At 48.0% G+C, this 16,733-nt stretch overlaps 1 protein-coding gene across 1 annotated transcript in view; it reads left to right on the top strand.

Annotated features, from left to right (window-relative positions):
• The window catches only part of LOC144175402 (peroxiredoxin-6-like), a 141,130-nt gene extending 126,350 nt beyond the window's left edge, over positions 1-14,780 (top strand). Inside the window, exon 6 of the mRNA XM_077704486.1 lies at positions 14,111-14,780. Within this exon, the coding sequence (XP_077560612.1) occupies positions 14,111-14,245 (135 nt within the window). The 3' untranslated portion in view covers positions 14,246-14,780. The remainder of the gene's footprint in view (positions 1-14,110) is intronic.
• Positions 14,781-16,733: the final 1,953 nt, after the last annotated feature.

The following is a 16,733-nucleotide window of genomic DNA, read 5'->3' as shown; positions in this document are numbered from 1 at the left end:
AATAGGAGAGTTATACGAAGCTGAGGAGCTCGAGTGATTTGGGCGCACTCGGAGCTAGCATCTAGCTGAAGTTTGCAATTTTTCCTTTATTACTCATGTACCCAGTTTTTCCTACTGTAAGTAGCTGTATATAAACCCTTCGTTTCACTTAATCAACCCCAACGCCTCCAGTTCGTCAATTCGACCGCCGTCTACAAGAACTTCAACACCATCGCCCTGCCAGCCTCCTGCCAAATCAACTGGAGCCCGGGCGAATGGGTTCCTGATCGACACCGGACTTCGGGGAAACCATCTTTACTGACGCAGTCGACAGGATGTGGCAGAAGAAATCACCAGGCCACAACCAGGGGCAGCAAGCGGACGCAAGCCCCCCTTCATCGGCGGCACCCGAGCTCCGCGCGGAGTGGAGCGGCCGTGCCAACCAGCGCACGGGGCCAACGACGCGGCAGCCGACCACCGGAGGTGCGGGCGAGTGGGATTTCTTGCGCTTCGTTGTGGCGGTGTAGGCTGAGTCTGGGGTTGCATGGTAGTCACGCGGAGCATGCAGACGAACATGGCAGAAGGAGACGGAAATGGTGAGACAGACAATGCGCCACCTCAAGGAGGCTCGGCAGCAGTAGGATCTCCCCAAGTGGAATCCGAGGCGATAATCCTTAAACGAAATGAATTGGAGTTTCAAGAGCGAACAAGAAAAGCAGAGCGCGAAGCGGAGGAGCGGGAGAGAAAAGCAGCGCACGAATTCGAAGAACCAAAGAGAAAGGCAGCGCACGAAGTGGAGGAGCGAGAGAGAAGAGAAGCGCGAGAATTTAAGAAGCGCGTGCAAAAGCTGAAGCTCGAATCTGAAGAGCGGTTGCGAAAGTATGAGTTGGATCTGGGGCGGAGAAGGCGGACGCCCTTGCGCTCGGACACCTGCGAGAAGAAACAATGGGGCACAGACCCAGCGAGTCGTATAGCGACCGCGAAGGTGAATGGTTCCGCCCAGTGTTCAGAAGTTGAACATTGCGATGAGAAAGTAAGCAGCCGTGACTCCCTACACGATGCTAGCGTTCCCGCCGGTTTCGAACGCGTGGAGACGGACATTGGGATGAGGAGCGACGACGTAAGCGCGTCCGGTAATACCTTAGAGCGGTGTGACGAAGCGATGCTCGAACATGACGACCAGCCTCGTGGGCGAAATTTCGGGAGGGGAGCTGCAGCGCATGAGACAGAACCCTTCGAACAGGCCCAGTTATGTACTGACAGCAAAGTTGAATTGGGGCAGCCCGTTTTTCAATTTGAAGCTGCGCGAGAACGAGATAAGCGGCCGTGGCTGCGCACGGGAAGCGAGAAGCTCAGCCGGGAACAACTGCATGGAAAGAGAAGCGAGCACGCGGAGCATCCCAGCGAGCGCGTCCGGTATGGGAGCAGAGTCCAGGGGTAGCCTCGTTGTCGCGGGTGTAGAGCCGCCAGCTGCTTTTGCACCGGACACTACGCTAATGCATGCTGAACTTGCTGGCACGGGCAGTACCCAAATTCTAATCGGTGGACCGGAGGAGACTGGAGTCGCGCAGGAAAGTCTTGGGGCCCGCCACGCTCCCAATTGCGCTCGAAAGTTGCACGAGAAAGCCACCTCCGTGTCGGGCGTTCAGGACGTCGCCCAGAAGAGAAAGGAGAGTGAAGACGAGAAAGCATGTGACGAGACGGAGCGAAAAAGAGACGGAGATGACGATCAGGCTGAGGAAAAGCAGGAGTTAAAGGCGGATAAGGGAGCTGAGAAGGTAGACTGGGTCGAACATGTAGAAAATGGAAGAGGAAGTGAGAGAGAACGCGAGAAGACGGATGATGAGGAGCTCAGAACGTTTGAAGAGGGTAGGAACGATACGGAGACGTCGCGTGGGTTTGGTAGTCTTGATGGTGAGAGTGTAACCGAGGAGGCCGATGGAGAACACGAAAACGCATGCGTGGAAACTGCGAAACCAAGAGTGAGAGCTCCTGAGGAGGTGGCGAAGGAGAGGGAAAAACCATGTGAGGAGGCAGCTACAGTTGAAACAGAGGAACGAGACGCAATCGGCGATGTCGCGAAACCGGTGTCTGAGATAGAGCTTCGTAGCTTTAGTGTTCGTTGCGGCCATTACCGAGATTTAGTCGGGAGCTGCGCTAGAAGGGTTGACGCACGGTGTCCCATGACCTGGCCGTGTGTGACAGGCCCGAGCTCTGAGTTGTGGCAGGATGAGTGCGTGCTGGGACGGCTGAAAAGCTGTCTTGGTCAGGCCGCTGCTCAGAATGCACCTAGCGTGCAGGAGCGGTTTTTGGTAATAACAGATGTTTGTGAGGTTGTTGATGTGGGGCACTCTATACGTAAAGGAAAGAATGACCCCGTGAAGGTCGTCGCGTTCGCGGGCCGACATTCCGCTCCAGCATCAAGCCTGCGCTCACGCTGCCAGCACGCAGCATTGCCTTACGTTGGGGCATTGGAGAGGCATGGCCACTTGGCCTATGGTACAGGAAGCGAAGTCGCATTTTGCGATACCACTCCGTGTTCCCCGAAGTTGTTTTCGCCTCATGGGGCTAAATTGTCGAGACTTGCGTTGCCATTGCAACACTACGCGGTCTGGATCATCTGCAGAGGGGGGCTGGAAATACGCGGATGCTCTCTCCTGATTTCAGATTGTTGCTTGGGGAGGCTAGTATTGAATTGCCTCCCAGCCTTAACACCGCCACGACGGACGTGAACGTTCCCGTTCACCCGTCGTTTTCGTTGGCGGTGTGTGTGTGTGCCGCGGTTCTGCGCGACGAGTTGCCTTGAGTGCTCGATCCGTGCACCGAATTAATCGATCCGCGCACCGAACTGAACTTTCTGTGCTCCGCAAGTGAGCGAAAGCACAGCCGAACATTCTTGAAGGAACGTTATCAGGCTACGCCGTCAAGGAGGACATTCGCGTGCGCGCGCAAAGTGACAATGCAAACTTTCTTAACATTTCATTTTTGTTGACTGCAAAATTGCCCGTGTTCTTTGCCAGTCCTTATTCCTTTTGTTCTTGTTGTCGAGTCCCGGAATGTGTGTGCGTGTTTGCAGTGATAGCGCGCATCAGTGTTATAGGTTGAGCTGTCTCGTTGTTCGTGGCGTTTACGGGCTCCGGAGACACTACCCAATTTCTTTTTACTCGCACTAATGTTTTTAGCTTTTTTTGTGTGTGGTTTCCAGTTTGCTAGAGTATTCCGTCCCTGTTGACGGCTAGTGAATAGGTTGTGTTTGTAGTTTAGGCAAGAGACATTTCAGATCATCTGCAGAAATGGAAAGGGGCTAATTTGTGGTTATACCTAGCCCCTTACACGTGTTTTTTTTTGTTTGTTCGTTTATTCCGCTGTTATTGCAGAAGGAGAGATGAAACGAGTGGACCTTTTAAATTCTTTTAGGATTGACTGAACCAAGAGGTCCAGTAACCGTCTTAAACGGGGGAGTTGTAAGGTCCACTTATGAGATTAGCGGCCAGGCGCTCGGGCTGCGCGTGGGAACCCGCCACTCTGTCTGGGAGCCCAGCACGGCGGAGGTGGTAGGATTACCGGCGTCGGGACGAGCGCCGCGCGAGTCTCCATTGTCAGCGCGCCCTCGTCAGCATGACGCACTGTCGCCGTCCTTCGCTTTCACCACGGGGAGTCGCACGTACCTGCTCGTCTGAGAGCGTGCCGTTGACCTGAAGATGGCGGCGCCTCAATGAATATTCCGTGGCGTGCTGACTGACAGCTGTCTACGTGAATTTGGGCACTCCCATACGCGTGTACGAAGGAGAGAGGGTGATCTCGAGGTTTTATAAGGCCGAACGTGGCCGTTTGAAATTGTTTTTGTCTGAGCGCCGAGCTGGGTAGTTCCCGGCGGGACAAGGAGTCTCGACCGTTAAAGCTAGGTTGGGATTTGTGAGCCCCCTAGTCGAGGTTAAGATCGCGTCGGAGGTTTAGGGTGCAGTGCCGTACCGGGCAACTAGACGGATCTTGCGGCGAGACAGAGTGTCGGCCGTCGTTTCTCGAGCGGTTGGTGTACGCTCCGAGAATAGGAGAGTTAGACGAAGCTGAGGAGCTCGAGTGATTTGGGCGCACTGGGAGCTAGTGAAGTTTGCAGTTTTTCCTTTATTACTCATGTACCCAGTTTTTCCTACTGTAAATAGCTGTATATAAACCCTTCGTTTCACTTAATCAACCCCAACGCCTCGAGTTCGTCAGTTCGACCGCCGTCTCCAAGAACTTCAACTCCATCGCCCGGCCAGCCTCCTGCCAAATCAACCGGAGCCCGGGCGATTGGGTTCGTGATCGACACCGGACTTCGGGGTTGTTCTCTGAACTACACCGAAAGGTTGTGGTTCTGAAAGGTTGTCTGAACTACACCGAGGACCCGGAGTCCGAAAGCGACCAGCGCACACGCCATGGTGGGTATGGACCGCCGCGGCAGCGCCGAAACCCAAGCTGGGCAGATGCTCTCCCTTAACAGCCGCGTCTTGCGGTCGGTCAGCGCGCACGCCGCATGCCTTTCTTAGAAAAAACAGCTCTTGGCGACTGAAGAAGGATGCTACAAAATAAAAAAAGCAAACTGAACGAGGCTACGCTACAGTGATGTTTAGGGGGGGCTGAACAATATTCTGTATTTGTCTTTTACCCTGTGGTCATGAGCCTGATTGACTTTCATTCTGTGACTTCAACATTAGCTATGCTTTGTCCTTTTCTTTTTATTCACTTTTTAATTGACTCGTTCACTTCAGTCAGGCATGCCTCATGATTAGGCATTACTTGTGTGTAAATAGGCGCTTGTAAGTGCGTGTGTTTGTGTGTGTTTATGTCGAAATGCGTAGTTTTCTTCGGGTGTAACCACTACTATTACCCTCATTTTTTTTGCGAGATACGTACATCATGTTTCGTGTGTTGTTGTTTCCATGCGCCAGCACAAAGGACCACCCGGCTGTCCCTGGGCTCGCAAATAATGATAATAATAATAATAATAATAATAATAATAATAATAATAATAATAATAATAATAATAATAATAATAATAATAATATTATTGATTTATTGATTGATTGAATAATTGATTGATTGTAGGGTTTAACGCGCCGACGCAACGCAGGCGATGAGGCGCGCCGTAGTGGAGGGCTCCGGATTAATTTTGACCACCTGGGGATCTTTAACGTGCGCCGAAATCTCGTACACACGGGCGTTTTTGCTTTTCGCCTCCATCAGAAAAGCGGCCGCCGCGGCCGGGAATCGAACCCGCGACCTCGTGCTCAGCAGCGCAACGCCTTAGCCACTGAGCCACCGCGGCGGGTAATAATAATAATATTATTATTAATAATAATAATCAATCAATCAATCATGTTTGTTTACGTGCACAGGAACAGCCAGAGGCCTGAGTGCTGGGGCACGGATAGTTACATGAAAACAAAATGCAAGAAACATATTGCAAGAAACAAACAAGCGACAAGACACACACAAATTGAAGTAGCGAAAATTACAGAAATAAAGCACAGGCGGAGCCTGGGTACCGGTAAAAAAGAAAAAAGAAGATGCCTTTGTGGCTCAGCTTATTGTAATGAATACACAACAAGCAGAGAACAAAGTTTGACAGTAAGACGACAAAGACAATGAGAAGAGTATAGAGACAAATGATAAGACAAGCATGATAAGTAAACAGTTTCAAAAACAGGCAACTATATTGGTTAAACACAACCGCAGAGAAACCAAATTTCAGCAATAAAAAAAAGAAAAACGAACGACAGAGATATCATAGATGTTTAACATGCTGTGTTCAACAGCGCAGTACGGTAAATTGTAAAGGAGCTTTGAAAGATGTCAAGGCGTTCAGATAAGCGGTTGTAGCAATTCTGTATTCTGCGCACAGGGGAATGATTGGAGTTGCGCGCAGCGGTCAAGAAAGGGCGATGCGACCTGGTGGGCCTCTGTGGAACACTAAACTCTAAACAGTGAAGCAGGTCCGCGCAAGAAAGGTCACCATGAACAATTTTGTGAAGAAATGTAAGGTCTGCACGCATACGTCTGTAGGTCAACGAAGGGATGGAAGTAACTATGGGTAAGTCCGAATCAGGATGAAAACTGTGATTGTGATGACGGTGCTTAAATATGGATAAAAACGTCTGCACACGTTCTATTAATTCACTACTAGATTTGGAGATGCCGTTCCAGGCAACAGAAGCATATTCTAACTGGGGGATACATATTGCATTGTATAGCATTAGAAATGGATCTGGAGAAGAGAATTCCTTTGTAATCCGACACACATTTCCTAGACTTCGGAGCGCTCGGCGGGTGATGAGCCTAATATGAGAAGAAAAACAGAGGGTACTGTCGAAAAGAACCCCGAGGTCCCTAATCTCCTCAACCCTTTGCCAAGGAGCTCCCTCTATACTGTAGGAAAACAGTAGACGATGGGTTTTCCGGCTGTACGTGACAACCTTTGTTTTAGCTGGATTTAAAATTAGACAGTTTTTGCTGCACCAGACCGATAATTCCGACACATCCCTCTGTAAGGCACAGCAGTCCTGAAAACTGCTAATGTGCCTAAATAGTTTGACATCATCAGCATAGAAAAGAAATGAAGATTTTGTTAACACTGTTGACACATCATTGATAAAGATAGAAAACAATAGTGGACCCAGCACAGAACCCTGAGGTACACCACTCGTTGCAGTGTAAACACTAGACCTTTTGAAGTTTACATCTACGTAAAAGGACCGGTCACGGAGATAGTTGGACAACAAGGCAACAAGGCTTGCATCAACACCGGACATAGTAAGCTTGTTAATTAATAATTTATGGTTCACTACATCAAACGCCTTACTGAGGTCAAAATAGATAACGTCCAACTGGCCGTTTTCACAAACTGCAGCCGAAGCCTGAGTCATGAAGCTTGCAAGATTTGTAACCGTCGATCGACCCGACAAAAAGCTGTGCTGATTTGGTATCAGAACGTTCTTGACGCAGGCAGCAAGACCGTTGTGCAGAGCTGACTCAAAGAGTTTTGAGGCGACACAAAGGAGTGAGATTGGGCGATAGTTGGTAACGGCTGACTTATCACCAGACTTAAATATTGGGAAAATTCGAGCAATCTTCCATGCACGAGGAAATTTGCCGAAAAGTAAACAGTTATTATAAATGGAAGTTAAGACAGGCACAAAAATGTTGCCGTAAGCCTTCATGAGGGCTGCTGGAATTCCGTCTGCACCACAGGAAAATGACGGTTTCATCCGTTTAAGGCTATCATTGACAAGTTTTTCATCGAACATAAGTGTACTAAAATTAGACATATTATTAAATGATAGGCGTTCGTCGTGACCATCTGGCAGTTGAAAGACAGAATGAAAGTACTGAGCAAAGCTCATGGCGACATCCTCAACCTGTTCCCCATCGGAATTAAGCAGGCTAATGTGTTCTTTAGACGCCTTAGAACGGCCGCGTACATACCTTCAGAAGTCAGCCGGTTTCTGAGACGCAGAAGCCTCTAACGACTCTATATAGAGCTGGTGGTCACGCCGGTAGAGGCTTTTACAAAGTGAGCGATACCGACTAAACTCCGCTTTCCACTTGTCAAGCCCAGAACGCTTGGCCTTTTTGTGGGCGCTGTCCTTAAGTTTAAGCGAACTTCGAAGTTCTTTGGAGAACCAATGGGGAAATTTGGAATGAACAGGCTTATAACAAGGGATGTACTTTTCCATGCCACTCCTGACAATTTCGGTAAAACGTCGCACCTGTTCGTCAACATCATTTACATCAAAAACACTAGACCATTCAGCAGATGAATAAAATTGATCGAGCCCAACATAATCTCCACGCTTGAAAGCATATCGCGGGACTGCACAATCGTCAACACCACCATAGCAATGCTGGGCAGCGACAGAGACAGAGACAATAAGAGGGGGGTGAAACTTGTCGGGGTGTACAAGAGCTATTTCGGAGGCACACACTTGTACGTTTTTCAAGTTCGAGAAGCACACATCTAGGACATTACCACAGAAGTTTTCTATGTGGCAGAACTGCTGCAAGGAGGTGAATGATTGAAAATCTAAAAACATGGTGCATTTCTGCCCTGCATAATGGTTTTTATGCTGAAATGAAAAACTGTTCCAGTGAATACCTGGGGTGTTGAAGTCCCCAAGTACAATTAGCTGATGTTTGGAGTGTGAATTGGAAACATTTTCAATAGATGTGAGCTTTAGATTATATTCAGCAGGTAAAATTCCTGGGGTTATATCGAATGCACCGATGAGCAGCTTCTCGCCCATCTTGAGGCCTACCTCAAGCCAGACTGATTGAATAATTGAAGCCAGACTTGAAGCCAGCCTGAATAATAATATTAATAATCTTTATTAATCACCAAAGAAAAGCTACAGCGAAAAGGGCCCATCTAAGCCAATAGCGGCTTGTGTGATGTGGCCCTTCATCGTGAGGAAGACATGTGTTTTCTTTATAAATATACAATATTCAACATTGAAACAGAAAGTAATTAGTAAAATTGGATGCATTTACAGGAAATCGGAGTAAAGTAGCAGCACACTCCTTACGGAGTAGTAAAACATCAGAAAACAAGAAATATCAGAATTACTTATTTACATGCGACTCTTGAAGTAGAAATAATAAACACTTCAGCCTTGCAAAGAGAAAGTGATGAGAAAATAGAACTTACATTCACAGTGAATAGAATAATAATAATAATAATAATTTTTATATTAATATTGTTATTATTATTATTGTTGTTGTTGTTGTTGTTGTTGTTGTTGCTGTTGTTGTTGTTGCTGCCGCTGCTGCTGCTGCTGCTGCTGCTGCTGCTGCTGCTGCTGCTGTTCTTGTTGCTCTTATTATCATTTGAACCTCGTTGTCATTCTCCCTGTCAGAGGATGTGCTATATTATTTCCCTGTTGCGTAGGGCGCAAGTGTTTTTTGTGCAAGAACAGTTGGGCGGTTATTCTTCTCCTTGCATGATATGTTGTCGATGATCTTTAATTTTGTCCACGCGTTGTTGTGACAATCCGCAGGAAGGTGATTGCATACATGACCAGATGAAGGGCAGTGTAGTGCGGCTGCACGCGGACTGCTTTGACATGCGTCGACAAAGCAAATCGGCGCCTTAATTGATTGTACGGGTTACCAAGCCGACGAAACGCAGGCGATAAAGCATGCCGTAGGGGAGGGCTCCGGGTTAATTTTAACCACCAAGGGACCATTACGTGCGCCGTCCATCAAATTCGGCGCCTTCCGTATCGGATGTTTGTAAAGCAATGACTTTACACAGCATTTTGCTTGGAATAGCAAGGCATCTCCGCCACGAAACTTTCACTTGCAGGTGTCACACTGTTTTATTGAAGCGCTTGATGTCAGATTGTACACCTGTCCGGAAACAAATCGGCCAACAATACGTCCATTGTCCACTAGACTCTCTCACAAACAGTGAAAAGTTCTTCGTCTTTCATTTTTGACATCCTGCCACCCAAGCCAGTCGAAAAAAAGTCTTTTTGCCTCCTCTCTAACGGCAGGGGACACTTTCTGAAGATAACCTCATGGTTAACGGGTAATTTAACACCTGCTGACAGGCAGTAGCTTTACTCCCGATTACTTTAAACCCGTTAAAGCAATTTTAGAGTGCAGTAATTTAGATTGGGAAGGGTAGCAAGCGACCACGGGTTACACTTCTGTACAAGACGGCTTTTCCAAACACACGAATGGAGTTTCGTCTTTGCTCCTACGGCTAGTTCCTGGGAGCACGTATAGCTACCTGCTCCTTGCTATCGACAAATGTTGCTCTATGAAATCTGGGGGGTCCGTGCTCAGTCATCCGGCTCGCACGAATAGGCATGGAATTCTCGCGTACCGATGTCAACAACAATGACGCAATCAATACCGACGACTTGGCCGAAATGTCTTCACGAAGGGGTTTGCTACGCAGGCCATCGGTGCACAATCTGTGAAGAACGGGAAGCTGCTTTCTACCTCCGCTTCTAGTAGGCGTAGCGCCATCTGGTCGAGCTGCTACGTGGTGTCTGTTCCGGCCATCATTATGCATTGGAGAACAAGAGATCCGCGCCCTCTAATGGGGTTACCCCAAGCGCCCTTCTTTGTGGTGACAGCTTGTCCCTCCATGCGGCCCTGCCAGCTTCTTGATCTCCCTGTAGCCTCTGTAAAAACATAAAAGGGGAGAGGGTAGAACCACATGTACATTTTGATCTATCACTGCAGTTCACGTGTTATCGCCAGATAAAAACGCAATTTATTTGCTGATTAACAGCGCAGAAGGGCAGCTGACACACGCATCTTTGTTAAAAAAATCTCGAACGCTTCAACCATTTTCCGTGTCAGTTGATTCTTACTTCTATAAATTATGTAGCATTCTCTAGCAACCACAATGATTACAATGTGACCTAGATTTCCGTTATCTATTTTTCCATGTTATTTTGATGCTCGGGCAATCCGCCATTGATACATATTCCTGGTCGTCCTGTACACTTTTTATTGCACTTGTTTAACGGGATTGAATAAACCATTCCATCCGAGTAAGACACAAATGGCGTGCCATGTTTGGTGCTACAGTTACCAGACTTGACGTGGCCCGCCTTCATTTTGTTGCAAAGCTGACAGCTTCTTAGGAGCCGAGAAAAACACGTTTACATTAACGCGTTTTTCAATCTTCTGCAGATAATGCGAAAACGTGTGAATATGGCTCCTATTGAAGCAAAATGGCAGCACCTCCTCTCCCTGGATGATGGCGAGGGTACGGAGTACGGGGACTCGAAATGACATCCAAGTTGCCCCCCGAGTGACATCCGATTTGCCCCCCGACCGTCAATTCAATTTGAGCCGTGAGTTGCACCTTGATTATTCCCTAAATTAAACTGCAACTCACGGCTCGAATCAATTTTCGCTTGATGATGGTGTGCGCATGGATGGCCGCGGACGGACATTAGGAGGTCCTAAGGTACTCCGCACCGCTACAGGCGAGGGAGTTTGACTCTTGGGTACTAATTCACGGTCGTCGCCCAATGGGTAAGACCACTGACACTAACTCTGTCGGGTCTATCAGACACAGGGTCGAATCCTGCAGGTGCCTGTGTGATTTTTTGCGATTGTAAATGCTATGCGGACGGACGTTGTGCGGTCCTAAGGTACTCTACACCTCGGAGTTCCAATGGGTAATAAGGAGGTCAATTCGTGAGGTAAATAATATTCGTTGTACTACCTACATCATGGTCATCTCTTGTAATTGGTCAAAACGGTCTAACAGGGCACGCGAAAACTGTCTTACTGCCTCCGAGTTCCTACGTTTGGCTCCCATTAAACAGCTACCATAGCCTTCCTCAGTGTAGTGGAAACGCCTGTCGTAACTTGCTGTAGTTCTAATGTCATAACTTGCTGTAGTTAATTTATTCTCCGTTTTTCCTAATCAGTATTCTTCGTGCTGCTACCATCCCTTGTACTGCCAATTCATTTTCTATCTGCGCGTCAGAGAAGTGAAATAGGTCGGGCTCGGAGACCACGCCTTTGGAGAAGTTTAGTGATCGGTGCGTTGTCACTGTCATATTCGTGTCTTCTATTTTTGCAATTGCCCCTTATTTTTGCACTTTGTTCTCTTGTGCGCCTTTTACCAGTACATCACCATTCTGGAGAATCCTGGCGTTGTAGTTCTTCCCCACTAGCTGACTGAATGTCTTGGCTATCGCAAAGGGAGATTTCGTCTGCATAAGTTCTTCGACTCCTTGAATAACCAAGAATCGTGTGAAGTTGTCACTGTTTCTTTGCGGGATGTACTTAGCCGTCACTTCTGTCCGGGTCCTTTTCAGGGACCGATCAAGAGGTGTTTTGCTTTTTGCCATGTGGTTTGCTGCTTTTTCGGTAGCCAGACTGGCCGGCCACGACGGAGCCCAACCACCGGAGCGTGTTGGTATTCAAGCTAGCCATACGGGGCCACTACATCTTCATGTAAAATAGTCTAGGTAGGCTATTTTCCACAAAGTTAACCCTTCCTGCCTGTGGGTAAGAGGAAAAAAACAGGACAGGCATGGAAAGATGACAGGACAGAAACAGAGAGAGAGTGGAGGAGGTAGGAAAAGGCGACAGGCTGCTTTCCGCAGGGCGGGTCAATCCTGGGGTGCCGTCTGCCGGAAGAGGGGCCAAAGTGGCGTGTTGCCGCCGCGAGGGGGCCGTAAAGGTCCAAAAAAACACTGGGTTTAGCTCAGCCACCAGGATGTCCTTTTCCCTGGACATGGCTAAGCCACGCACAGCCGGGGCGTGGGTGGGTCCAACCCACATGGGCTCTGGCTCCGCGCTGTCGCCACTACCGTCACCTTGAATAGACAAGGTGCTCCTGCGGGGATTTGAAAAAAAACAAGAGATTTCACCTGGCTCTCGTGGATTGTGTGGCACTTCCCATTTGGCATGCGCGACACAAGTGCTCATAGCTGTGCTGGACCTGCCACAGTAATAGGGGCCCCACTCTTAAAATCAGTTTCAGGTGAGTTTTTATCGAGGTAACGTACCGCTGTCATTCGAACTCATGTCCCGCTGTCGCTCAAACTCCGGTATCGTTAATGCTCAACCCGCCGCCCGTCTTTCCTAAGGACACTTCGGATACCCGCACAGTTGCCGGAGCCGGCGAATTCTTGTAGGTCCTGTAGGGCGGTCAGTGTAGCAGCAGGTCTTCTGAAGAACGACTTTACGGGCCGTGCTGGTAGGTCTCGCATCCTCCGGCCGCACTTTCATCTTACTGGCTTCTTTCACCAACCATGTCACAGACCAAAGCTATGTGAGGTCGTTGTTGGAGAATTAGACTTTAAAATGGTGCGCTCCAGTCACAGCAACCGCTTTCATTTTGACTAAAACTCAAAGTTGATACCTGCGAACTGCGTCAAACAAACGATGTCTTACCAAGAAAGTAAGCGTTCGTTCACTTAACGCTTCAGCCTAAAACATTTTTGTTCCAGGCAAGTGCCGGCACGTCTATGCGCAAGAGTTCACGCCCCTGCAAAAATTACATAACCGTGTGTATTATCTCATGACATGCCGATGGCGGCACACTTCAAGGCATTCGGATGGCTTACTTTCATGATATATACCGGGCATAAACATGTGAGTGCCCGAACGGTGGTCTTAAACTGCCTTCTTACAGTGTAAGGAGGCGTTTGGGCCCGCATAAACTGAGCCGTTGTTTATTTACTGAACTCCCCTTCTTCGCTCGGCTCCTTTCACCTTCACCAGCTGCCTCTGGACACTCGCCGAAAGTGACTTAGTACTGAGTTAAAGACAAGCTCTCCAACATTACGACAACAAATACACTATCTGTAATTTTTCGAAAGAATTCATGATGTCCTACCTGTTAATTAAATTGGCCACTTCTTTTTTATAAGCCTTCTTTTTCAGCAAGAGATGTTATGCTCCGGTTATCAGAAAAGAAATATCCATCGGAATGAGCGCGTAAAGATTAAAATGATGCCGCAACTTGCCTGGATCGAGGCATACCATCAAGTGACACAAAGCAATCGTTTCTGATGAAGACAGTGTTCGCAGTGGCGCGTTTATTCAGTTCATCAAAACAGGAAAGAAAAGAAGCGGAAGCGGTGGTATAACTTGAGGTCTGTGTGCGGTTGCGTGGTATCGTCAAAAAGAACTTACCCACCTTGGTGTTTGGCCTTAATTTGACCGTTCACGCATTCAGTCACTACATTCAGCGATTCATTGGAATTTGGGCCATGGTTTAATTCCTGAAGTTCGGAATTAGTTATAACAACAGGATGCTGTACACCTGATTTGTCCTTGTTAGAAAAGACGTGCTTGATTTTCATTGTACAATTTTTTTGTTTCAAGGTAACACAGTTGTCGCAACTCTAATGGTCTTTCAGATTAATTTATTCTAATTGCAATGGACGTCCGGGGCGGAAGAGAAGGTGGTGCAACTGCCCCCACTTGAAGCTTGGACCCTTTTCAGTTTCGTGTACCTTCAGTGGTTGCTCCCCCTTGAACCCCCTTTCCGGGGGCCCTTTCTATGGACGTATGCCTCCGCCTTTGCAAAAAGGTCTGCGGATGCCATAATTGCTGTACCGTATCCCTCCGCTCCCCTCCCCCGTTTCCTTCTTTGTACACCTTGCAGCCAGGTGAACCGTGCATGGTAATACCATCGGTGAAGGACGAAGAGATACCGCTGCTCTTCCCCAAAGGCGTCACTTCCTACAACGTGCCCTCAGGCAGGAAGTACATCCGGGTCACACCACAGCCGGACCAGTGACACGTCTTCGGTTCTCCTTCCATCGATGCCTAGCTACTTAGTGGCCGCTGCTTCACACCTTAGAATTGAAAATCGACGTGTAAAATGCAGCGCCCTTACCCGTGATCCCCTAAGCACCACTGCACCGGCCAAAGAAGCTTTATGTACATATGCTTCCGAGAGTCCTGTGCACGCGGAAAAACAGTAATGTTTCACTGGACTAACAACATTATCCTTGCACAGGTACTTCCTAGATAACTCCTAAGAGCTGCACAAGAGTACACAAGTTCATTTTTCACTGGTTTGATTCTTGCGCGGCTTAATTTCTGTCGTCACCACTACGTCCCCTCTCTCACACCCTTCTTGATTTATCCTATATTCTCTAATCTGCAGGATGTCTTCGCGGGTAATTATCTATCCGATGTTGTGAGCTTTTTTGGCTACCCATATAACAGCGAGATAACGCGCACCCACCTGCCTTGCAGCGCTCATTCTCCAGAAAGCGCCTCACAACCAGCCACAATTTTTACCTGGGCTGTTCAATAAACGTCTCTCTCGCCCTCGAGCTGTATTGCTTTCGATGTTTATTTTGCGCTTTATTCCCATGATTTAAAGCAAGCAATGAACGTGAAAAATCGGGATCAACGTCAACTACATTCCGATTTTCTCAGGACGCGAAATGAAGCCCTGCGCAGACAAACCACGCAGGTGGGGATTTTTTTAAGTGCTCGACATTGATCCAGAGTTGACTGAGGTTGATTTGGTGCAACATTAGCATCGGAGTCTTGCTACGGCCGACTGTTTTTGCCAGAAATAATAGAGTGACAGTTGCTGTTACAGTACGTATGATCGCTTTTTTTTAGGTAGTATGTAATTAGCTGTTGCACTCCACGCTATCCCTTTAGTAGCAGCTTGCCAGGGGCCGCGTAAAAATAGCTATAAACATTGCTTGCAGGCAACGCCAGTTATCGATTGATGCCGGAATACCCACTTTTCCCGACCCCCTTCACGAAAATACATGTACGAAGTATAACGAAAAATATAGACGTGTTACTGCTACTGTATGTTATATTAAAAGCTGCAGTTTCACTATAGGTGCACTGGATAGACTGAGCCATTATATTCCGAGCATAGTTAAATGACGCATTGTTGCTCACGCATTCCATATAGAAAACGTTTCTGTAGCTTTGTATAGTCGACTACGAGACGCGCAAATTTAACCTACCTTTTTCCGTTAAAATAGAGGGGTGCGGGCTATAATTAACAAAATTGTCTTGGAGACTTGCATAATATACTTTGAGCTACGTGGGATACTATATATTGTCACGGTACAGGAAAATCTCCGCGCCGCCATGGCCCAACACCAAATGACGACAAGGAAGAAGCACGGTGCGGGGCGCCGCCAGCCCGGGCTTCGTTATGGCTGCATGTAAATGGTTTTTCGCTTCATGTAAATATATTACATCAAAAGCACGTGTCTCGTGTCACTGCCGTCACGTTACATTTGGTGGAGTGTGCGGGATCTTCATCCCCATGCTGGCCCAAGCATCGCATCGCATCGGCGTGAACTCAGCCGCCAAGGATAACAAAACTGCCCCTGGAAACCGCAGCACAGACGAGCCCAGAACACGACTCCACATTTTCTCCAATTTCTTTCGGTCAAAAAAATCTGTCAGGGATACTAAATGGCTTACCACTATTTCACCTTTCCTTTCTTCGGATATCATGACTGCCAACCCTTATTTCTGTGTTAATTCAACGAGCCCGCATTTCCCATTCTGATTCTCTATACGCATAGCGAGGGTATCGGTTCTAGTAGTCTTGGTGCCATAGGTAGCTTAAGAGAGTTCAACGCTGGCCGACCTGTCTCGACATGTGTTAGAATGCTCGATTCATGTCCCGGACAATAAAAAGAAGGTCCCCTTGACCTCGAGTAGTCCTAGAGGCGCTGGCTACGACCCCCAAGCTCAGGAAACAAAATGCCTTAACATAAATACCCGAGAAAGTGGAGGAGGAACAACCCCACTGGTAGCATAGTGGTCATCGCATCAGACGCGTATTCTGGAGGTAGTGGGTTCGTATCCCAGCAGGCGGGCATTTTTTTCTCCACTTTCTGTCTTGGGCGCGTCGACAGAATGCCAAAACGTCCTCAATGTATTACGTATATGACTCGCCGGGTTGTTGAATGCGGTCTTGCAATTACTTTTTGGCCGCTTCTGAACATCTGGAGGCAGTCCCGAAAATACGACGCAGTTCAGCTGTAAAGCGATCCCAGTCCGTCAAATCTGCTTTGTTGTTGTAAAACCAAGTTTCTGCCACCTGGGTCAGAGACCACGACACGTTCTGGAGCTTGAAGGAGTCCTCCCATCGATTGAAGGCACTCACACGGTTGCAGCTGTCACGCCAGTATTCTACGTCGTCTCCGGTGAGTCCAGTGAAAAAGGGGGGGTCACGCTGCAGGCATGGGACAGTCCAGCAAGAGGTTTGAGTGCTAGCCGTCGTCGCATTA

Source organism: Haemaphysalis longicornis, unplaced genomic scaffold (genome assembly GCF_048455015.1).
Source record: "Haemaphysalis longicornis isolate Haplotype H1 unplaced genomic scaffold, Haemaphysalis longicornis Haplotype H1 scaffold_1, whole genome shotgun sequence".
Classification (NCBI taxonomy): domain Eukaryota; kingdom Metazoa; phylum Arthropoda; class Arachnida; order Ixodida; family Ixodidae; genus Haemaphysalis; species Haemaphysalis longicornis.
The sequence above is the reverse complement of the archived record's forward strand: the minus strand, read 5'-3'. Positions and strand labels throughout refer to the sequence as shown.